This window comes from Erythrolamprus reginae, chromosome 6, assembly GCF_031021105.1.
Source record: "Erythrolamprus reginae isolate rEryReg1 chromosome 6, rEryReg1.hap1, whole genome shotgun sequence".
NCBI classification, from domain to species: Eukaryota; Metazoa; Chordata; class Lepidosauria; order Squamata; family Dipsadidae; genus Erythrolamprus; species Erythrolamprus reginae.
In genome coordinates, this window is record NC_091955.1 from 5571144 (window position 1) to 5596228 (window position 25085).

General features: G+C 41.7%; 1 protein-coding gene across 1 annotated transcript in view; it reads left to right on the forward strand.

The window, feature by feature from the left end:
* Positions 1–2098: 2098 nt before the first annotated feature.
* LAMB4 (laminin subunit beta 4) overlaps positions 2099–25085 on the forward strand; it is a gene marked incomplete at its 5' end in the record, with an annotated part of 66029 nt that continues 43042 nt past the window's right edge. Inside the window, 10 exons of the mRNA XM_070755152.1 lie at positions 2099–2266; positions 6128–6260; positions 7628–7701; positions 11539–11727; positions 15986–16049; positions 17451–17665; positions 20312–20432; positions 21025–21213; positions 22735–22914; positions 24212–24321. Of these exons, the coding sequence (XP_070611253.1) occupies positions 2099–2266; positions 6128–6260; positions 7628–7701; positions 11539–11727; positions 15986–16049; positions 17451–17665; positions 20312–20432; positions 21025–21213; positions 22735–22914; positions 24212–24321 (1443 nt within the window). The remainder of the gene's footprint in view (positions 2267–6127; positions 6261–7627; positions 7702–11538; positions 11728–15985; positions 16050–17450; positions 17666–20311; positions 20433–21024; positions 21214–22734; positions 22915–24211; positions 24322–25085) is intronic.

The window sequence follows — 25085 nt, forward strand, 5'->3', positions numbered from 1 at the left end:
ACTATGGGAGTTTCCCATGGCCCCTGTTCCACAGGGACCAGAATACCTTGACTAATGAGTTTGTCCAGCTGCATGTCTAGCTTGGGGAGAAGCGGAAGGGGGACCCTGCGAGGTTTCAGTCTAACCGGTGGGACCTTGGGGTCAATAGAGAAAGATATAGGGGGTCCCTTATACAATCCCAAGGTGGGGCTGAACACTTCAGGGAACTCTTTCACAAAGTTAGGCATATTATCACAGTTTACATTACACACACCTGAAATTTCGATCCCCAACGGTTCCATCCACGCTAGACCCAGCAGGGAATGTTTGGCCCCCGTCACAATAAGCATGGGAAGGGTACATTTAACATTCTTAAATGCAATAGGTACATTTGCTGTTCCCAGGACCGAGATTACCCCCCCTTGGAAGTCTCTGATCACCAAAGAGGTTTGAGTTAGGTCAGCCTTAGACACATTAGGCATATATAGTTTAAATTTTTCCCAGGGCATGATGGTATATCTCGAGCCCGTATCCAGCTCCATTGAGCAAGGCTGGTTATTTAGTAACAATGAGATAACAATTTTAGCCCCCTTTTTGGTTGCCGTGTTATTCACGGAAAATTGAGAGTTACCTCTATTGTAGTTGCGGTTAGCGCTTGAGTAGTTCCTTTGACCCGAGTTGCGGAACGGTCTCCTTTCTCGCGATTGGGGGGGCTGGTTTTGAGGTCGCTGGTATTGTTGTGTGGCAAAAGTTTCTTCTGGTGCCGTTGCCCTGCATGCGATGGCGATGTGGCCTCTCCGGTTGCAACGGCGGCAAGTAGCGTCTCGGAAAGGGCATCGATGGCGCTGGTGATTTCCCCGGCAGCCCGCGCAGGGGGCTGGGTGAGTAGCTCTAGGGTGTCTCGGCTGGTCTTGCAGGAGGAGGCAGTTGTCCCCGTTGCTAGTTGGCTGGCTGAGGTCGTCTGTTCCCACGGCGCTGGGAGACTCGGCGTCGATTTTGGCAATGATTTCTCGCCTTCCGTGCTCTTTTAATTCTCTTGCCGCTGCGTCGGCTGCTTCCGCGGTCTGCGCTAATTTAATTACGGTTTGTAGAGTCGGCTCTTCTTCGGTGAGGAGTTTATTTCTCACTGTGTTGCTCTTCATGCCGAAAACCAAGGCGTCGGTGAGGCGAGCTTCCGGGTCTTTAAACTTGCATTGAGCAAGTACCGTTCGAAGCCGCGTTGTAAATTGGCTGATCGACTCGGTTTCTCTCTGAGCCATCATGTGGAATTGATGCCGGTAAACCATGGCTGGTCTGGTTGGTTTGAAATGGCTCGCTAGTTTCTGTTGAAGAACGTCCCACGCTGTGGTTCTTGCTTGTTCTGGTTCGGTGAGAGTTTGGGCAAGTCTACGGATCTCTGCGCCGCAGTAGTTGAGAAAAATAGCCCGTCTGCGATCGGCTCCGGCGTCCTGCATTCCCGCCGCCTCGAGGAAGATCTCGAAGGTGGCCATGTACTCGTCCCATGTCATTTTCTCGGGATCGAAGAGTTCCGGAGCCTGGCCGATCTGGATTTTGTCCATGTTGCACGCGAAGTTCTTCCGTTCGTTCGTCGCCAGTGAAGTAGACCCAGAGACAGGGTTTTTTGAGCAATCGGTACTTTTATTCAGCTCAGAGAACAAGTGACAGCTCAGCAAGGTAAAGTGACAATTCAGCGAGTACCGACTGACTCTGCCTGGAGAAACCGCTTCTTTTATACTTTTGCGGTTCCCGCCAAAGCTAGAGCCGGCCGCGTCTGAGCCAATCAGGAGCGACTTCCTGCTTGGGCTCAGACAGCGCTGGAAAGAGGAACAAACTATTTACAGAGTTACAAGGTAGCCATTTCAGGATACAACAAAGACATAAAAACAAAGAGAAAAATATACACAAGGCACAATTCTATCCAGTGATTGGTGGATGTTTTGGACCATGGATGGCCTGTAGGAAAAAGCAGGAATTAGCTATGTTTACTTTTGTGCGAGGAAACCAGTGTGGTTTATTCAATAAAGTTTTATATTCTTGATAAAAAAAATAATTTCCCAGGAGTTTCTTTTTTCTGCATTGACCAACTGGACCCTCGACACCGTGTTTCCTCTTTATTTTGTATCCAGTGCTACTCCCAGACTTTCTGAGCAGTCAGAATAGCTGTCAGCATGGAGCTTGTCACCCATCGGTGGGAGATCTACTTGTGGGACGCAGCCAACAGCTGACTGCTTCGTCTACATGTGGACTGTTGGGCCCTCAGAAGTATTGCATTGTGGGGCACCTTGAGGTGAGTTTATTGTACTGCCAAGAAGATAATTGGAACACGTTCTGGTAGGAAACTGATACTAGTTAGAAGGGACCTTGGAGGTCTTCTAGTCCAACTCTTTGCTCAGGCAGGAGACATGATACCACTCCGAACAAATGGTTGTCCAAGCTCTTCTTAAAAACCTCCACTTACTGTTCCGGGCTGGATTGCAAGGTTGTCGTCTCTTTTCTGGCTTATTTGCTCCCACCTTTGTCGCCAGTGTTAGATAGAGTGAATGGAAGCAGCAAAAACGGCACATCATAGTCAGCCCAAATTTGTCATCCATCTCTTCTGTCTGAAATGTGAACCCATTTGTTTTCCAGGCTAAGCAGCAGAAGAAAAATGTAGAACTTAATAGGGTTAGAAACAGGCGGGGACTTCCAACGTACCACCACTACTGGTGCTGATGTGCACACAACTCCATGTGCATGTATGTCAAAGCAAGATTTGGGTTATGCACATGCACAGGAATTAAATCTTCTGAGAAGACACACCGGCGCATGAGATTTCAACAATTTATTTTGCTTCCGTCCATGCACGGAAGCAAAAAGCTGCCGAAAATTGCCAAAATCCTCTGCACATGCGCATCCTCTCGCAAGATTTTGCTTCCTGTGCATGCGCAAAAACCAAATCTCCCTCTGCTCACCCACTGGTCACCCAGAGCTGCATGTGCAGCTCCAATTCCTCTACTGGTGTGACATCCCCCCACGTTCTGGTAGGAAACCAATACTAGTTAGAAGGGACCTTGGAGGTCTTCTAGTCCAACTCTTTGCTCAGGCAGGAGACATTATACCACTCCGAACAAATTGTTGTCCAAGCTCTTCTTAAAAACCTCCACTTACTGCCCCGGGATGGATTGCAAGGTTGTCAGCTCTTTCCTGGCTTATTTGATCCCACCTTTGTTGCCAGTGTTAGATAGAGTGAAAGGAAGCAGCAAACAGATGTGGCTGCAAACCAACAGCTATTTGGCAATTACAGTGATACCTTGTCTTATGAACTTAATTGGCTCCAGGACGAGGTTCGTAAGGTGAAAGGTTCATAAGACGAAACAATGTTTCCCATAGGAATCAAGAGAAAAGCGATTATAGTGTTCCCTCGATTTTCGCTGGTTCGAACTTCACGAAAGGTCTACACCACAGTTTTTCAAAAATATTTTAAAAAATACTTCACGGGTTTTTCCCCTATACCACGGTTTTTCCCACCCGATGACGTCATACATCATCGCCAAACTTTCATCTGCTTTTAATAAATATTTTTTAAAATAAACTTTAATAAATAAACATGGTGAATAATAATCTAAATGGTTGCTAAGGGAATGGAAAATTGCAATTTAGGGGTTTAAAGTGTTAAGGGAAAGTTTGTGATACTATTCATAGCCAAAAATAGTGTATTTACTTCCGCATCTCTACTTCGCGGAAATTTGACTTTTGCGGGCGGTCTCGGAATGCATCCCCTGCGAAAAGCGAGGGAACACTGTAATGCGTGCAAGCCCAAAATTCACCCCTTTTGCCAGCTGAAATGCCCTTTTTTGCACTGGTGGGATTCCCCTGAGGCTCCCCTCCATGGGAAACCCCAGCTCCTGATTTTGCAATGCTGCAGGGGGGAATCCCAGCAGGGGAATCCCACCAGTGTGAAAACGGGCACTTCGGCTGGCAACGGAAGTCCGGAGGAGGGGCATCCCAGTGGCGGCGGCAGGTTCATAAGGTGAAAATAGTTCGGAAGAAGAGGCAAAAAAATCTTAAACCCCGGGTTCATATCTCGAAAAGTTCATATGACGAGGGGTTCGCAAGACGAGGTATCACTGTATTTACAACCCAATGGAAGTTTTAGGGTGAGCTACCAGGCAGTCTACCAAAACAGCAGTCAGTATTTTCCTTGTAGAATGAAGCCTTTGTGCTTCAGTCTGAAAATGTAACAGATCCAGTCTAAAACTTGGGTGAATCAACTGTTTAATGCCCTCAAATTTTGAAGAATCAGAGTTTTACACTAGTTTTTACATCTAAAGATCAGTAAGACCCTTATCCCATCATAGGGCCTAGTTGTAAGGATTACTCGATTGTAAGAACGCTGACCTCTAAATCTGAACTCTATTTACAAATCTGAAATTAACTAAGAAATATTTCACAAGTCTGAACTTCTTAAAAACAGTTTTCTACTCTTTTGTCCCTAAGGAATCCATACATTGAATTGTCAAAACATTACATTCATCATTCATGGATACTTTTGGATTTGCCATAAAAGAATTTCTGTTCTTTAAACTCTGTTTGACCTGAAGGCACAACTGCTTCTTAGCTCTGCGTTTCATTGAGACATTTGTCATCACTTTCAACTTTTCATTCTTCCATAAAGACAGAGAGAGAAAAAGAAGAAGAAGAAGGAGAGAGAGAGAGAGAGGGAGGGAGGGAGAGAGATCCGAACACTGAGAGCTGCTACAATGGAGACAAATTCCTAGTGGCTTTAATCACGTTTGGCCAAATAAAGTTTACAATTCTATTCTCTATTCTATTCTGTTCTGTTCCATTCTGTTCCACTAGAACTAGAAATTTTACTGTTTCCTTTTCATATAAAGAGTTATTGTACTTGCTTGAGGCCATGTAGACAGAAAGTGTTCCAGATCACAGCTGGATCTGTTTCTGTCGCCTATCAATGAAGACTCGTTGAATTAAACACTCTTTAATCCCAAGGAAACCTTCAGAGGATTTTAAGATAATTTGAGAATAAACCTTTAACTGAGAATAGTAGACAGAGAATTGTGAGTACTTTGTATAGTAACTGCTAGAGAGATAGCGTTGAATATTCATTAACCGTATGTAAATAGTTGAAGGATTAACGTTTGAATATGATTGATTGCAAATTGACCGGGAATTTTAAGTTATTGTCAGTTGGGTTTTGAGCGGGAAGAAACAAAGTATAAAAGCTGTAACCAGATGCCGTTAGTTCAGTTCGCGCCTGAGTTCTGTTGTGGTTAGCTCTGACCCAGCTCCTGCCCCAAGGACTGTGGATGTGGGGGAGACATCCACATGCTGCAGGCCTGTTTTGCCCCCGGTGGAATCTGCTGATGAAGGCTCCTCTGACCAAGAAGACATGAGTGACAGGGAGGAGGAGAGTGTGGCAGACGGCTCAGAAGGAGATCAATTATTTAGCTCCTCCTTGGATTCAGAATAAGAGTTAATGATACAGCCACGCATGCGGAGAGCGATGCATAGGCAGCAACAACTGAGAGATTATTATCAAAGAAAATGAGGCCACCTGTGGTTGGGTGGGGCTGTGGTCATTAGTGAGGCTGCTATAAATAGCAGCCTGTGGGTTTGGCCATTGTGGAGGATTATCTGATCATTGTGTTTCATGACTGCTTTACTGACTTTGACCTTTTGTGTGCTGATTTTTCCCCGCTTTGAAATTAAACCAGAGCAAAGTGTGTTTCACTTTGTGAAAGAAGAAGGACTGTGAATTGCCTCACAGCTGCAAGCTAAGTAGCACAGAACTGGTAAGGGACTTGTACAAATTACCAGTTTGTTTGGACACGAGTGCTCTTTGCTATACCAAAAGAGGGCTTAGTTTAAGTGAATTTTCATTATAAAGAACATTGTTTTGAATTTTCAAACGTGTGTGTGTCTGAAATTTGTACCTGTGAATTTTTGGGAGGAGTCTACCAGAGATCCCGACAGAACAAGTTCTGTAGCGTCTAGACCAACAATGTGTTTCAGAACTGTTTGAGGGTAAAGAAGCTGTTAACCACTCGTGAAGCCTCGTTCTTTTCAGATAGCTACCAACTCCAACATTTATGGGCTTTGTCAAGTAGGGCCAAAGAGAACTTCTGTGTTTGTGTCTATGCTTTTCTAGGATCAGAAGAAATGTTTCACCTGTGATTCCAGGCACCCCTATCACCCACTTTTCCAAACCAACAGTCACCTTATCGAAAACGTGGTCACCCATTCGGAACACAATCGGAAGAAGTGGTGGCAATCTGAGAATGGTGAGCGGCCCGCTGCAGCCAGGTTTATTACTTTAGCCGGTTTGCTTCAGCTGTTATCTGTTCAATTTCAATCTGACAATTTCACGAACCAAGTGGCAAATCCCTGTCTCGGGGCGGCGTTGTCAGAAAGGTTAATACAGTGATACCTTGTCTTACAAACTTAATTGGTTCCGGGATGAGGTTCTTAAAGTGAAAAGTTTGTAAGACGAAACAATGTTTCCCATAGGAATCAATGGAAAAGCAATTAATGCATGCAAGCCCCAAATTCACCACTTTTGTCAGCCGAAGCGCCCGTTTTTGCGCTGCTGGGATTCCCCTGAGGCTCCCCTCCATGGGAAACCCCACCTCTGAACTTCTGTGTTTTTGCGATGCTGCAGGGGAATCCCAGCATCGCAAAAACGGCTGCTTTGCTGGCCATGGAAGTCCAGAGGTGGGGTTTCCCAGCGAAGGGAGCATCAGTGAAATCACAGCATCGCAAAAACACAGAAGTCCAGAGGTGGGGTTTCCCATGGAGGGGAGCCTCAGGGGAATCCCAGCAGCGCAAAAACAGGTGTTTCGCTGGCAACAGAAGTCCGGAGGTGGGGCATCCCAGTGGCAGCGGTGGGTTTGTAAGGTGAAAATAGTTTGTAAGAAGAGGCAAAAAAATCTTAAAGCCCGGGTTTGTATCTCGAAAAGTTTGTATGACAAGGCGTTTGTAAAATGAGGTATCACTGTACTTGTTGGTTGCAAAGTCAGGTTCTAAAATTATCCAACGGAATCAATTGATGGCTCGGTGCCTAACATCAAGCAGAGTGGCAGTCGTTTCCTGTGACATGTGTCACATTTGGAACAATAGGAGATGTGTGCTGAATTTTTACAAAAGAATCCAGACTACCCCCACTTCATCCCAACCACCACCACCCCGTGGGGTCAGCAGCCATTCATTCATTCATTCATTCATTCATTCATTCATTCATTCATTCATTCATTTGATTTTTATGCCGCCCTTCTCCTTAGACTCAGGGCGGCTTACAACATGTTACCAATAGCACTTTTTAACAGAGCCAGCATATTGCCCCCACAATCCGGGTCCTCATTTTACCCACCTTGGAAGGGTGGAAGGCTGAGTCAACCTTGAGCCGGTGATGAGATTTGAACCGTTGACCTACAGATCTACAGTCAGCTTCAGTGGCCTGCAGTACAGCACTCTACCTGCTGCGCCACCCCGGCTCTTCTGGATGCACCCGAATTTTCAGCCTCTTTTAGGGAGGGAAAAGGTGCATCTTATACTCTGAAAAATACGGTAATTCATCAGAAAGGGGAGGCAATAAATATTTGTTGGTTTTGTTCATTTTCCTATTATCTGCATCTGGTTTATTAATTCGTAGGTGTCGACCATGTCAGTATTCAACTAGACTTGGAAAGCATGTTTCAGTTCAACCAACTTATTCTGATTTTCAAGGTACCAAACATACAGTATTTTGATTATAATTTTTTTTGGAAAAAGTTTATTTACAAATATAATACAGAAAAAGGTAAGAAATAAAAAAGAAGGGGGAAAAAGGAAGCAATACCAACCCCTCCCCCCCAAAATACATCAAAAATACATATTAAAATATAGGCGAGTACAAGATGGGTCTATACATTCTTCCGAAACTATGTAAATTTTCTTTAGCCCAGTTATAGTTATTGTCAAAATTCAATTGTCAAAAATCAATTTGTCTCTTTTAGATAACACAGAAAAGAAGATAGAAGCAAAATATTTAAGTAACATAGAAATCAGATGATAGTATAACTTAGTGATTTTCAATCTTTTTTGAGTTGCGGCACATTTTTTACATATACAAAATCATGGGGCACATTGAGCAGGGGGGAGTGGGGGGGACTAAAAAAGTTTGGACAAAAAAAATTATCTCTCTCTCTTCCTCCCTTTCGCTCTATTTCTCTCCCTCTTTCTCTCTCTTTCTTCCTTCCCCTCTCTAGCCATCTCTCTTTCTTTCTTTCTCTCTTCCTTCCTCTCTTTTTTGCTTTCTTTCTCTCTCTCTCTTGCTTTCTTTCTCTCTCTCTTTCTCTCTTGCTTTCTTTCTCTCTCTTTCTCTCTCTCTTGCTTTCTTTCTCACTCTATCTTTCTCTCTTGCTTGCTTTCTCTTTCTTTCTCTCTCTTTCTTTCTTTCTCTCTCTCCCTCTTGCTTTCTTTCTCTCTCTCTCTTGCTTTCTTTCTCTCTCTCTCTTTCTCTCTCTTGCTGAGCTTCGCGGCACACCTGACCATGTCTCGCGGCACACTAATGTGCCACGGCACACTGGTTGAAAAACACTGGTCTAACTTAATAATTCATAGCTTTATTTTATTTGCTCTGTTTGCTTTCATCAGGTATTATTTTTTAAAAAAATATTTAAGTGTTTGTAGTGTACTTAGCTAGGATTTTTTTCTATTTTCTAACCAGTGGTAGAGTAAATTCCAACAATCATAAAATTGAGAGTCTTCTTTGCCTTTAATTTTGAGGGTCAATTTAGACATTTCTGCGCATTGAGTTATTTTTTTCTAATACTAACTCATCCTACAGTATTTTGAATTATGTAGTCATGATGTCTGCGTTTACCTGGCTTAGAATCAACATTGTGCACCTCAAAATTACTCAGCTTCTGTTCACTAGGCCCTGCGATCGCCTGGAAGGCAATTTACCTTTTGCAAAAAAAAAGGATATACAGTATGCTTCTCAAAGTTCACTAACAAAAAAAGAGGTGGCGGAGCTGGTGGCGGTTTACCCAGTCAACATTTTTAAAATATATTTAGGAGTTCCTAAATTTAGCCTGTTTAGGATTTCAAAATGGGCACTTCAGCCCAATTTCAAGATGTTAAGATCTTCAGCCGATCTGAATAAACCGTTCATGCTTCAGCTAATATTATAGCAACAATTCAACAAAGCGTATCGTCTCCTCGGCTTTAAATCTGATTTAATCTGGTTAAGACTTGTCTGTGGCGACAGGTAAAAAACGGGAGAGATTTCCTTTTTTTTTGGTAATAAACTTTATTGATTTTTTCATTAAAAAAACACACAGACATACAAACATTTAAACATGTAGTAGGGGTTACAATTACCCCTCTCTTCTTAGAGGTTAATTTTTAATACAGAAAAAAGAATATATTCTTAGTTCATTAAATCAACGTATTAATCTAGATGAAAAGAAGAATTTTGTTTATATATTCTAATAAACATAAAATTGAATTAATCAAAAGAAAAAAATTCTAAAGTCATTTCAATATATTCATACATTTCTCATAACATTTATTTATTTATTTATTGGATTTGTATGCCACCCCTCTTCGAAGACTCGGAGCAATAATAAGACAGCATATTATAATAATCCAATACTAAAAACAATTAAAAACCCATTATAATAAAAACCAAACAGATATACAGACATACCATGCATAAAATTGTAACGGCCTAGGGGGAAAGAGTATCTCAGTTCCCCCATGCCTGGCGGCAGAGGTGGGTTTTAAGTAGCTTACGAAAGGCAAAGAGGGTGGGAGCAATTCTAATCTCTGGGGGGAGTTGGTTCCAGAGGGCCGGGGCCGCCACAGAGAAGGCTCTTCCCCTAGGTCCCGCCAAGCGGCATTGTTTAGTTGACGGGACCTGGAGAAGACCCACTCACTTTAATTTTAATTTTAATTTTTATCTATCCACTTATAAACTATATTCCAAATAATATAGAAACCAGATTCTTCTTGGTCATTCAGCCTTCTTGTCATCATATCCATCTCTGCACAATCCAATTTTTTTTAAACTACGTCTTCTTTTTTGGGGATACTTTCCCCCTTTCAATGGGAGCGATTTCCATTATGTGTTCTGGGCCACAGCCTGCAAGAAACAGGATCACAGAGAAAAGTGAAGCATTATCCCTGGGATGCAGGTAGCATTTAAAATCAACTCCCCCCCGGGTGGGTTTCAGCGGGTTCTGGCCGGTTCTGGAGACCCAGTAGCAGAAATTTTGAGTAGTTCGGACACCTGGTAAATACCACCTATTCTCTACCTCCTGAGTCCCAGCTGATCGGGTGGGAATGGAGATTTTGCAGTATCCTTCCCCTGGAGTGGGGAGGGAATGGAAATTTTGCAGTATCCTTTTCCTGGAATAGGGAGGGAATGGGGATTTTGTGGTATCCTTCCCCTGGAATAGGGAGGGAATGGGGATTTTGTGGTATCCTTCCCCTGGAGTGGGGAGGGAACGGGGATTTTGCAGTATCCTTCCCCTGGAATAGGGAGGGAACGGGGATTTTGCAGTATCCTTCCCCTGGAATAGGGAGGGAACAGGGATTTTGCAGTATCCTTCCCCTGGAATAGGGAGGGAACGGGGATTTTGCAGTATCCTTCCCCTGGAGTGGGGAGGGAATGGAGATTTTGTAATATCCTTCTCCTGGAATGAGGAGGGGATGGGGATTTTGCAATATCCTTCCCCTGGAGTAGGGAGGGAATGGGGATTTTGCAATATCCTTCCCCTGGAGTAGGGAGGGAATGGGGATTTTGCAGTATCCTTCTCCTGGAGTGGGGAGGGAATGGGGATTTTGCAGTATCCTTCCCCTGGAGTAGGGAGGGAATAGGGATTTTGCAGTATCCTTCCCCTGAGGTGGGGAGGGAATGGGGATTTTGCAGTATCCTCCCCCTGGAGTGGGGAGGGAATGGGGATTTTGCAGTATACTTCCCCTGGAATGGGGAGGGAATGGGGATTTTGCAGTATCCTTCCCCTGGAGTGGGGAGGGAATGGGGATTTTGCGGTATCCTTCCCCTGGAGTGGGGAGGGAATGGGGATTTTGCGGTATCCTTCCCCTGGAGTGGGGAGGGAATGGGGATTTTGCGGTATCCTTCCCCTGGAGTGGGGAGGGAATGGGGATTTTGCAGTATCCTTCCCCCGGAATAGTGAGGGAACAGGGATTTTGCAGTATCCTTCCCCTGGAGTAGGGAGGGAATGGGGTTTTTTAATTTATTTATTTATTTGTTTGTTTGTTTGTTTGTTTATATTTATCTATCTATCTATCTATCTATCTATCTATCTATCTATCTATCTATCTATCTATCTATCTATCTATCTATCTATCTATTGGATTTGTATGCCGCCCCTGTCCGAAGACTCGTATCCTTCCCCTGGAATAGGGAGGGAACGGGGATTTTGCAGTATCCTACAGCGCTGCACCATAGTACATTTCACCGCTGCAGTAACTGAAGTCATTCGGGGTCTCAGATGCTTATATGTTCATAACATAAAAGTCATACCAATCTGAAGGTGTGTGTTTCTCTTGTAGACTTTTCGTCCTGCCGCCATGTTGGTAGAACGTTCTGCAGATTACGGGCAAACCTGGAAGGTCTATCGATATTTTGCACAGAACTGTGCTGCTTCGTTTCCTGACATTCCTTCGAGGTCACCCAAAGAGGTTGGGGAGCTTGTTTGCGACTCCAAATATTCAGACATCGAGCCGTCAACCGAAGGCGAAGTACGTATTATAATGTCATTTTCACGGTGTTGATTCTCGGTGCAATTACAAAATGTCATTATGTATAGTTAACACCCTTGAAAATGTCCAAAGATATTTCACAAGAAGAGCCCTTCATTCCTCCACTCGAAACAGAACACCCTACGAAACTAGACTTACAATCCTGGGTCTTGAAAGCTTAGAACTACGACGCCTTTAACATGATGTTTATTTATTAAATTTGTATGCCGCCCCTCTCCGTAGACTCCGTAGATCTAAGTATCTAAGATCTAGATCTAAGTATTGCCCACAAGATCATATGCTGCAATGTCCTGCCTGTCAAAGACCACTTCAGCTTCAACCACAACAACACAAGAGCACACAACAGATTCAAGCTTAATATTAACCGCTCCAAACATGACTGTAAAAAATATGACTTTAGTAATTGGGGTGTCGAAGCGTGGAACTCCTTACCAGACTCTATAGTATCATCCCCTAACCCCCAACATTTTACCCTTAGACTATCCACGGTTGACCTCTCCAGATTCCTAAGAGGTCAGTAAGGGGCGTACATAAGCGCACTAGAGTGTCTTCCGTCCCCTGTCCTATAGTCTCTCCTATATCTCCTATATCTTCTCTACTATATCCTCTATAACAGGGGTCCCCAAACTTTTTACACAGGGGGCCAGTTCATTGTCCCTCGAACTGTTGTAGGGCCGGACTATACAAAAAAACTATGAACAAATCCCTATGCACACTGCACATACCTTATTTTAAAGTAAAAAACAAAATGGGAACATGCTATTTAGAGGGGGGGAAGAAATCTGAAATTCATATATGTTTATGTTTTGTTTTTAATTTTCTTTTGTTAACATCTGATTGGCTATACAAGGTTTTCTTGGTTTATAGAAAAATGTATAAAGAAAGAAGGAAGCACTTTGGCATAATGGGCAATAAGTTAGAAATATAATTGGTGTTGTACTTTTTGAAGGAACATTAAGGAGAGAATTTAATTAAAAGAAAAGTATGTAGCTGTGCTCCTGTCACTCACCCATGGGCCGGATAAATGGCCTCAGAGGGCCGCATGAGGCCCACGGGCCGTAGTTTGGGGACCGCTGCTCTATAACCTTCATGGTATATTATTGTGTATTGGACAAAATAAATAAATAAATTTTAAAAAATAAATAGCGCCACTCAAATTTCGTTGAAGTCAGAAAACTGCCAGACAGTTTGTTATGGTTCATTCTGTAGTTAAAGTACAGGTAGTCCTCGACGTAAAGCGATTCATTTAGTGATCGTTCAAAGTGACAACGGCACTTATGATCATTTTTCATAATTATTTTATTTTATTTATTTTATTTATTCATTTGTCCAATACACAAATACATAGGAAGAAAAATAGACATGTAGTAATATATATAAGGGTAAAGTGAACTTAGAGGAGAGGATATATGAAAGAAAGAAAATATATATGATAAGTGAGAGAAAGGAAAGACAATTGGACAGGGGACGAAAGGCACACCAGTGCACTTATGTACGCCCCTTATTGGCCTCTTAGGAATCTGGAGAGGTCAATCATGGAGAGTCTAAGGGAGAAATGTTGGGGGTTAGGGGTTGACACAATTGAGTCCAGCAATGAGTTCCACGCTTCGATAACTTGATTGTTGAAATCATATTTTTTACAGTCAAGTTTGGAGCGGTTCGTATTAAGTTTGAATCTGTTGCATGCTCTTGTGTTGTTGTGGTTGAAGCTGAAGTAGTCATTGACCGGTAGGACGTTGCAGCATATGATCTTGTGGGCAATACTCAAATCGTGTTTTAGGCGCCATAGTTCTAAGCTTTCTAGACCCAGGATTGTTAGTCTATTTTTGTAGGATATTCTGTTTCGAGTGGAGGAGTGAAGGGCTCTTCTGGTGAAATATCTTTGGACGTTTTCAAGGGTGTTGATGTCTGAGATGTGGTATGGGTTCCAGACAGATGAGCAGTAGTCTAGGATGGGTCTGGGAAAAGTTTTGTAGGCTCCTGTGAGTAGTGTGAGATTGCCTGAGCAGAAGCTGCATAGGATCAGGTGAACAACTCTAGAAGCTTTTTTGGCGATATTGTTGCAGTGGGCTTTAGCACTTAGGTCATTCGATATTAGTATTCCAAGGTCATTTACTGAGTGTGGGTTGGCTGTGAGAGATTATTTATTCAGTTCATAAGCGAGGTTTGGATTCTTTTTGCCAATGTGGAGGGTAGAGCATTTGTTGGTTGATATTTGAAGTTGCCAGGTGTTAGACCAGTCTGAAACAAAGTCCAGATCTTTTTGGAGAGTGAGTGTGTTGTCAATTAGTGCCACTGCGGGATTCCCTGTGGTCATGTGATTAAAATTCACATGCTTGGTCACTGACTCATATTCAGGGGTGGGATTCAGTGTTGGGTTGCAGCACGGATGTTCCGTTACACTGTCCAGAAAATGGAGATGCGCATGCATCTACGCATTCCGGCACATGCATGGCCCATGCCCACACAAGATTTGGTTTCTGTGCATGCGTTGGAAGTGAAATTTCATGCGAGAACGCTTGCGCATGCGAGATTTTGCCAATCAGTTGATATTATTACTATTACTACTATTATTACTATTATTACTATTATTATTACTATTATTACTATTATTATTACTATTATTACTATTACTATTATTACTATTACTATTATTATTACTATTATTATTACTATTATTATTACTATTATTACTATTATTACTATTATTATTATTACTACTATTATTACTATTATTACTATTATTACTATTATTACTATTATTACTATTATTATTACTATTATTACTATTATTATTACTATTATTACTATTATTACTATTATTACCATTATTACCATTATTACCATTATTACCATTATTACCATTATTACTATTATTATTATTACTACTATTATTACTATTATTACTATTATTACTATTATTATTATTATTACTATTATTATTACTATTATTACTATTATTACTATATTACTATTATTATTACTATTATTACTATTATTATTACTATTATTACTACTATTACTACTATTATTACTATTATTACTATTATTACTATTATTACTATTATTATTATTATTACTATTATTACTATTATTACTATTATTACTATTATTATTATTATTACTATTATTATTACTATTATTACTATTATTACTATTATTATTATTATTACTATTATTATTACTATTATTACTATTATTACTATATTACTATTATTATTACTATTATTACTATTATTATTACTATTATTACTATTATTACTATATTACTATTATTATTACTATTATTACTACTATTACTACTATTATTACTATTATTACTATTATTACTATTATTATTATTACTACTATTATTACTATTATTACTATTATTACTATTATTACTATTATTATTATTATTACTATTATTATTACTATTATTACTATTATTACTATATTACTATTATTATTACTATTATTACTATTATTATTACTATTATTACTACTATTACTACTATTATTACTATTATTACTATTATTACTATTATTACTATTATTATTATTATTATTATTATTATTTTGATGGTCTTTGACTGTAATAAAGGTCTATTTATTTATAAACTACAGTGATTCATTTAACAACTGTGGCAAGAAAGGTCGGAAGATGGGCCAAAACTCACTTGATGAAGGCGTCACTTAACAACATACCATATTTTTGGGAGTATAAAAAGCACCTTCCCTCCCAAAAGAATACAGCCATTTTTGGCCTCCTAGAGCCTCACCCGGCATCACATCTTTGCAAAAAATGGACCTTTTCCCACAAAAACAGGGGTGTTTTTGCCTTTCCCCAGCCCCCAGGAGCACGCTGCAGACTTCTCAGACTCTCTGCATGCCCGGTTTTTTGCAAAAATGGGTGAAAAGCGGGTCTGCACACCCCAGGGTGTGCAGAGGCTTCGGAAGGCTCCTGAGGGCTGGGGAAGGCAAAAACACCCCTGTTATTGCAAAAATTGGGGCGCACAGAGGATTTGGGAGGCTTGCAGAGTATGTCTGAAGTCCAGGGAGGACAAAAAAACCTTTTCTTACTTACCTCTTTGAAATCTTAGTGAATCTTACACACCTGGGCATCTTATAGTCTGAAAAATACGGTAGATTTTGGTATCAGTTGTGGTTGTAAGTTGAGGATTACCCGTATTGGCAAGGAATGAATTTCATATCATTTTTTTCATGCGCTTATAAATATTATTTTGGATTTTGACAGGTTATTTTCAAAATTCCGGATCCCAGTTTGGAAACGGAAAATTCTTACGACCCGCGGATCCAAGGTAGGAATAAGTTGGGATCTGAGCAGTCCTTTACCAATCCTTCTTTGCTTTGATTCCTTTGGTAGCTCAGTGGTGGAATGCAACCGTTAATAAAGCGAGCATGTTTGTTTGCTCGAAGACGTTTCATAACCCATCTAGGTAACATCATCAGTGCTAATTCCATCCTTCCGACGTGGGTAAAATGAGGACCCGGATTGTAGGGGGCAATAGGCTGGCTCTGTTAAAAAGTGCTATTGCTAACATGTTGTAAGCTGCTCTGAGTCTAAGGAGAAGGGCGGCATAAAAATCGAATGAATGAATGAATGAATAAATAAAAGGTAGAGTTTGCTGTCAGTTTATATTGTGGTTTCTGGGTGGGTGGGGAAAGTCTTAGAGATTCTTTGGTTGGAATGTTTACTGATGTCTCTTTCCTATTAAAAACATTTCCCTCCTGGACCTTATTTAAATATGTCAAAGGGTTAAATAAGGTCCAGGAGGGAAGTGTTTTTAATAGGAAAGTGAACACAAAAACAAGGGGACACAATCTGAAGTTAGTTGGGGGAAAGATTAGAAGCAACGTAAGAAAATATTATTTTACTGAAAGAGTAGCAGATGCTTGGAACAAACTTCCAGCAGACGTGGTTGGTAAATCCACAGTCACTGAATTTAAACATGCCTGGGATAAACATATATTCATTCCAAGATAAAATACAGAAAATAGTATAAGGGCAGACTAGATGGACCATGAGGTCTTTTTCTGCCGTCAGACTTCTATGTTTCTATGTTTCTATATTTAGAGAGGTTCTTCATTGTGGTCTTGCTACTCGGTTGTTGGTCTCAACCTTAGAGTTAAATGCCAGGTAATTTCTAGAGTCTTTGTTTCTTTGTCTACACACATTAATAACATCTATAGACTATGTAAAAGGGACAATCTACGAGGGCTATCCGAAAAGTAAGGTTAAAAGGCACGTAGCTCTCTCGGATAATGTTCGCGGGGGAAGTTGGTATTACTGTGTGTAGCGGGAAGTCGGCGGAAGAGAACGAGCAGTGCCAGTGGTCAGTAGATCATCGACTGGCGTTGTGGTGAAAGTTAGAGATGAGCGTCCTCATTCCATTTCCCTCCAAGGGCGAAGTGCACGCTGTAAAACCCACCTATGCCGCCAGGCTTGGGGGACATAACTGACCCTTAGCTGTTTCATGTTATGTATGGTTTAATTGGATGGTATGACTGTTTTATAATGTTAAAATATTATTAAGAACTATACAAAAACTGAGAGAGCTAAGAGCCCAACGGGACAGGAATGAGGTCTTGTCAACCTATCAGCTACAGTTATGGACATTGTTGTAATAATATATGGATATATTATATCCACCATTATGGATATTATTTGGATCTGAACTGATTTCACATTTTCGTCACAGAACTGGTTGCTTTTACAAATCTGAGAATCAACTTTACAAAGCTTCACAGATTGGGAGATACTTTGCTTGGAGAAAACAAACTGAGCCCTTCGGGAACATACTACTACGCGCTCTATGAAATGGTCGTTCACGGGAGCTGCTTCTGCAACGGCCACGCCAGTCAGTGTGGACCTGGGGAAAATCTGAGGGGGGACGTCTTTCACGAGCCTGGGATGGTGAGTCGAAAGAGTTCTCTTTTCAGAAGACTCCTGGCAACTCGTAAAACATGGTCTGCTCTCGAGTTGCCCTATGCAGGGAGGATGGGAAAATGAACTCTGCAGCTGCAACGAGGCAGTATGTCCGCAGTACATCAGTCAAAACGAAAGCACATTCCAGCCATATCTCTCTCAAGGCCGTTTCCGGTGTTACCCACAGTGGCTGGAGGGGAGTGATCAACTCGTAAAACATGGTCTGCTCTCGAGTTGCCCTATGCAGGGAGGATGGGAAAATGAACTCTGCAGCTGCAACGAGGCAGTATGTCTGCAGTACATCAGTCAAAATGAAAGCACATTCCAGCCATATCTCTCTCAAGGCCGTTTCCGGTGTTACCCACAGTGGCTGGAGGGGAGTGATCAACTCGTAAAACATGGTCTGCTCTCGAGTTGCCCTATGCAGGGAGGATAGGAAAATGAACTCTGCAGCTGCAGTGAGGCAGTATGTCCGCAGTACATCAGTCAAAATGAAAGCATATTCCAGCCATATCTCTCTCAAGGCCGTTTCCGGTGTTACCCACAGTGGCTGGAGGGGAGTGATCAGTGGTGAAATCCAATTTTTTCTTTACTATCGGTTCTGTGAGTGTGGTTTGGTGGGCGTGGTGTGGCTTGGTGGGTGTGGCAGGGGAAGGATGCTGCAAAATTCCCATTCCCTCCCCACTCCTGGGGGCAGGAATATTACAAAATCTCCATTCACACCTCAATCTGGGGCCAGCCAGAGGTGGTATTTGCTGGTTCTCCAAACTACTCAAAATTTCTGCTACCGGTTCTCCAGAACCTGTCAGAACCTGCTGGATTTCACTCCTGGGAGTGATTTCTTTCCGGATTAGCAATCCTGGGTGATATTTACTGAAAACCCACCTATGCCGCCAGGCTTGGGAGACATAACTGACCCTTAGCAGTTTCATGTTATGTATGGTTTAATTATTATTATTATTATTATTATTATTATTATTATTATTATTTATTAGATTTGTATGCCGCCCCTTTCCGTAGACTCGGGGCGGCTCACAACACAATAAAAACAGTTTATAACAAATCTAATAATTTACCATTTAAAATATAAAAAAACCCCATTATTAAACAGACATACACACAAGCATACCATACATAAATTGTATAGGCCCGGGGGAGATATCTCAGTTTCCCCATGCCTGATGACAAAGGTGGGTTTTAAGGAGTTTGCGAAAGGCAAGGAGGGTAGGGGCAGTTCTAATATCTGGGGGGAGCTGGTTCCAGAGAGTCGGGGCCGCCACAGAGAAGGCTCTTCCCCTGTGGCCCGCCAACCGACATTGTTTAGTTGACGGGACCCGGAGAAGGCCCACTCTGTGGGACCTGATCGGTCGCTGGGATTCGTGCGGCAGAAGGCGGTCTCGGAGATATTCTGGTCTGGTATGACTGTTTTATAATGGGTTTTTATCATTGTTTTTAATATTAGATTTGTGCTTTGTATTTTGTTGTGAGCCTCTCCGAGTCTTCAGAGAGGGGCAGCATACAAGTCTAATAAATAATATTATTTCATTGTATTACCCTATAAATTAAAAGGTAGAATGTAAGCCTGCTAGATTACTATAGCACAAAATTGGAAGAAAGAAGATTTACCAACCGAAAGCAACATGATTTAAAAAATACTTGATTGTGCAGAATATGACACACTAACACAAAAACTTAAAAACAATAAACAAACACAAGATAAAGACACATGGAAAAATTTTTATAACTGGGTCAAAAACCGAAAAAAGAATAGCTGTACATAATGTCAAAATAAACAGTAAAAGAAAATATAAACATAATCCAAATATAGATGAACATTACTTTACTTATTTGCCGATAAATTCTTTTTACTTGTATTATTATTATTATTATTATTATTATTATTATTATTATTATTATTATTATTTCTATATATGTATAATTACGCCGATACGAACGACCGTGAATCTACAATGAGATAAGCTGTAAAGAAACAGCAGGGGAGGGGGGAGGGAAGGGGATATATGTTGTACTGTCATACAACAGACATCTTACAATTGTACTTACAAATTGACAATACAATGATCTGTTTCTGTGTTTTTAATATGTATATGATCTAATAAAAAATTATTTACAAAAAAAAAGAATGCAAACCTGCTAATGCTGAATCATTGGGTGTGAACTGCAATGTGATTGGCCCAGAGCATTATAAGATGCAAATCAACTTCACCATGATTATTCCCTTGTTGGTTGTTTGCTGTTGATAGCGGTTGTTAGTTGGCTGGCTGGAGCAGTTTGAGCATGAGTTAGATATTGAGTAGAGTAGCAATAGTGATACGAAGAAACCTAAATTGGTTTAGTATCTACTTGTAACCTGGATTGGTTGACTATCTACTTGTAAGTAAGCTGAATACAGCTGATGTAAAGTTCCTGTATATAGAAGACTGAAGATGTTTTGCACTGAAGAGTAAACTATTGTTTTTCTACAAATGTGTCTTTATCATTTATCTGGCTCCTTAATTGCCACAATATATTTTGATATCTTATCTAGTCCTCCTGTGTTAGTCTGCACATATATATCCGGACAATCTCTACAACCCAACATGCCCTTCCATAATCTTCATTGATGTGTTTCAGGTGCATGGAAACTGCCTTTGTGAACACAACACAGATGGCTTGTCCTGTGAACGATGCAAAGATTTCTACAGCGACGTTCCTTGGAGGCCGGCTGAAGGATCCCAGGAAAATGCTTGCCAAAGTATTCCAGTGATTGGCTAAACTTTTATCAGATTTGTGGATAATATAATAGCCCATCACTCCGCCCATCTCCATTGGTGTGGCAGTGTTAATTGCTGGGAAAACCAGGAGATTCAGGCAGTTCAAATCAGCATAAAGACTTATTGAAAGCTTAAGCTCTGTACAAGAATCTGACCAACTAACAGTCAAGAGAAATGAGTGGGAGATAAGATTAGAAAGGAATTCAGGGTCAGCTGGATTTAAAACTCTTGTGGGTGGGCGATGGAGTTTCTGGTCCAAATTGTAATAGTTAACTGAGGGCTACCTATATTTTATTTTAATTATTTATATTGATGCCTAACTCAAAATTGTGACGCTAGGTGGTATAAATGTATTAAAGCAACAGCTGAGAATAGAATAGAATAGAATAGAGAGTAGAGTAGAGTAGAGTAATGGAATGGAATGGAACGGAATAGAACAGAACAGAAAATATGGAATGGAATAGAATAGAATAGAATATGGAACAGAACAGAATGGAACAGAACAGAACAGAACAGAGGCATCTGGTTCTTATTGGTGTGTGAGCACTCTGTTACGTTTGCTTTCTCTTTCAGAATGTGAATGCAATGGTCATTCAGAGAGCTGCCACTTTGATATGGCCATGTACCTTGCTAACAACCATACTAGTGGTGGAGTTTGCGAAGACTGTCAGCACAACACAACAGGGCAACATTGTGGACGATGCAAGCCCTTTTTTTATCGGGATCCCCAGAAGGCAATGGTGGATCCTCATGCATGTATCCGTAAGTGTGATGTGCTTGTGAGATAAGCCAGAGGATTGGATTCAGACAATCAGTAGGACTTGCTATATTTAACTTGATTCGAATCAATCTGGGTGATGTTTTCAAATGTTATATTGCTCCCTTGTACATAGTACAGGGATGTGATTAAAAAAAATTAGCAACTGGAGGGTGGACCAAGCATTGGGATGGTACGGTCGCTCCCGGCATCCTGGGAAACAAATAGCCTTAATGTTTTTAGATGCACAGAAAGCCTTTGATAATGTAAATTGGCATTTTTGATACAGCAATTTCAGATTATGGGTTTCAGGGAAAGATTTATTGGAATAATACAAACTATATATACAAAACAATCTGCAAAAATAATTTTGAGTGGTGATATGACTAAAAAATTGGAAAGGAACAAGACAAGGATATCCACCATCACCATTGTTATATATATTGACCTTAGAACTGTGATGGCAAACCTTTTTTCCCTCGGGTGCCGAAAGAGTATGGGTGCGTGCTATCGCACATGCACGAATGCCCACACCCATAATTCTCTGTGCAAGGACGCTTGCACATGGAGATTTCACTGATTAATGGTCCCAAGAGAGAGACAAATTGCCGAAAATCGGTGAAATCTCACGTACACAAGCATCCTCGCATGACATTCGACTTCTGCGCATGCACAGTGTTGTGGTTAGCTCTGGCCCAGCTTCTGCCCCAAGGACTGTGGATATGGGGGAGACATCCACATGCTGCAGGCCTGTTTTGCCCCCGGTGAAATCTGCTGATGAAGGCTCCTCTGACCAAGAAGACATGAGTGACAGGGAGGAGGAGAGTGGGGCAGACAGCTCAGAAGGAGATCAATTATCTAGCTCCTCCTTGGATTCAGAACAAGAGTTAATGATACAGCCATGTATGCGGAGAGCGATGCATAGGCAGCAACAACTGAGAGATTATTATCAAAGAAAATGAGGCCACCTGTGGTTGGGTGGGGCTGTGGTCATTTGTGAGGCTGCTATAAAGAGCAGCCTGTGGGTTTGGCCATTGTGGAGGATTATCTGATTGTTGTGTTTCGTCCCTGCTTTGCTGCCTTTGACCTTTTGTGTGCTGATTTCCCCCCGCTTTGAAACTAAACCAGAGCAAAGTGTGTTTCACTTTGTGGAAGAAGAAGGACTGTGAATTGCCTCACAGCTGCAAGCTAAGTATCACAGAACTGATAAGGGACTTGTACAAATTACCAGTTTGTTTGGAGACGAGTGCTCTTTGCTATACCAAAAGAGGGCTTAGGTTAAGTGGCTTTTCATTATAAAGAACATTGTTTTGAATTTTCAAACGTGTGTGTGTCTGAAATTGTATCTGTGCAATTTTGGGAGGATTCTACCAGAGAGCTCGACAGAACACACTGGAAGCTGAATCTCATGGCGATACGTGTGCACATGCATGCTTCTGGGAGCGCACTGGTAGCGCTAGCAACGGGCAGCCCTTCCTTGAATCCCATCCCTGCTAGTATATCAGTATTTGTCTGTCTGTCTCTAGCTTGTGACTGCGATCCAGAAGGCACCCTGCAAAATGGGCTGTGCCAGGGTCATTCGGATTCTGTCCTTGGAACCATTGCTGGGCAGTGCCGTTGCAAAGCCAACGTCGAAGGAGTCCGTTGTGACAAGTGCAAGCCACACTACTATGGAATAAATGGAAGTGATCCACGTGGCTGTCAGCGTACGAATTTTCCTTTCATTTTCTTGTGGTTTAGGTCTTGTAGACTTAAGACAAGGCTGGGGGGGAAAAACCCAGCAAGCATGAGTTGTATTTCAAAATATCAGTTGCCTGCCTTGAAATGTTATCATTTCATTGGTATTACTGTATAGTTTTGATGTTTCTGCTGCCGTCCATTTCTCACCCAAATGACAGGGGTGAAAGGTTCTGACAGGTTCTGGATAATCATAATAATAATCATCTCATCACCATAGTTCCCTCTAAGCTGAGCAGTGAGCAATCGAAACTCGACTACTGTAATGCTCTCTACATGGGGCCACCTTTGAAAAATGTTCGGAAACTTCAGATCGTGCAGAATGCAGCTGCGAGAGCAATCATGGGCTTTCCCAAATATGCCCATGTTACACCAACACTCCGCAGTCTGCATTGGTTGCCGATCAGTTTCCGGTCACAATTCAAAGTGTTGGTTATGACCTATAAAGCCCTTCATGGCACCGGACCAGATTACCTCAGGGACCGCCTTCTCTCGCACGAATCCCAGCGACCAGTTAGGTTCCACAGAGTGGATCTTCTCCGGGTCCCGTCAACTAAGCAATGTCGCCTGGCGGGACCCAGGGGAAGAGCCTTCTCTGTGGCAGCCCCGGCCCTCTGGAACCAACTCTCCCCAGAGATTAGAACTGCCCCCACCCTCCTTGCCTTTTGTAAACAACTTAAAACTCACCTCTGCCGCCAGGCATGGGGGAATTGAGATCCTCTTTCCCCCTAGAACTTTACAATTCTATGCATGGTATGTATGTATGTATGTATGTTTGGTTTTTATATTAATGGATTTTTAATCATTTCTAATACCAAATTACTATTGTACACTGTTTTATTGTCGCTGTTAGCCGCCCCGAGTCTCCGAAGAGAGGCGACATACAAATCCAATAAATAAATAAATTGGTGGCGGAAATTTTGAATAGTTCAGAAAACCAGCAAATACCATTTCTGGCTAGCCCAAGAGTAGGGAGGGAATGGGGATTTTCCAGTATCCTTCCCCAGGAGTGGGGAGGGAATGGGGATTTTCCAGTATCCTTCCCCCTGGAGTGGGGAGAGAATGGAGATTTTGCAATATTCTTCCACCAGGAGTGGGAAGGGAATGGAGATTTTACAGTATCCTTCCCCTGGAGTAGAGAGGGAATGGGGATTTTTCAGTATCCTTCTCCTGCCCACACCTACCAAGCCTTGCCCACAGAACCGGTAGAGAAAAATACTGAATTTCACCCATGCCCAATGGTGATCTGGAATTCTGTCTTTTCAGCTTGCAAGTGTCACTCGGCGGGGAGTTTGCCTTTCTCTGTGTGCAATCCAGAATCTGGAAAGTGTGTGTGCCAGGAATTTGTCACTGGACAACGTTGCGAACACTGTCTTGTATGTATTGAGACGTTTTTCTAGGAGAATTTCGTGCTTAGGACTTTCCTTGGTGGTGTTCTGTCCCTCTGCCTTTTCATCCAAAGATCAGGGTCAATATCTACAGGTGGTCCTCAACTTACAACAGTTTGGTTAGTGACCCTTTGACGTCACTGGAAAAAAATGATTCATGACAGTGAGGGGCCGCACTTACCTTCATTAATCATAACATCAGGCGTGGGTGTGTAGGCAGTGGGTGCAGGTATGTGGGCGGAGGTTGGGCATGTACTCCTGGCATGAGATTTGCTTCCTGCCCATACACAGGGAGTAAAATCTTGCACGAGGATAAGCACAACAGAGAATTTTTGGCAATTTTTGCTGGTTTTTTGCTTCTGCGCATGCACGGAATCAAACAAATTGGCGAAAATTGCCCAAATTTCATGGTTACACACATCTTTGCACAAGATTTCATAGAAACATAGAAGATTGACGGCAGAAAAAGACCTCATGGTCCATCTAGTCTGCCCTTATACTATTTCCTTTATTTTATCTTAGGATGGATATATGTTCATCCCAGGCATGTTTAAATTTAGCTACTGTGGATTTACCAACCACGTCTGCTGGAAGCTTGTTCCAAGGATCTGTTACTCTTTCAGTAGTAGATCCTTGGATCTTTGGATCTTTCATGGATCTTTCATGGGCAGGAAGCAAATCTCACATCAGGCGTGCGCTCCTGACCGCCGGTCAACTAGAGCTGTGTGCACAGCTCCATTTTTGCTACCGGA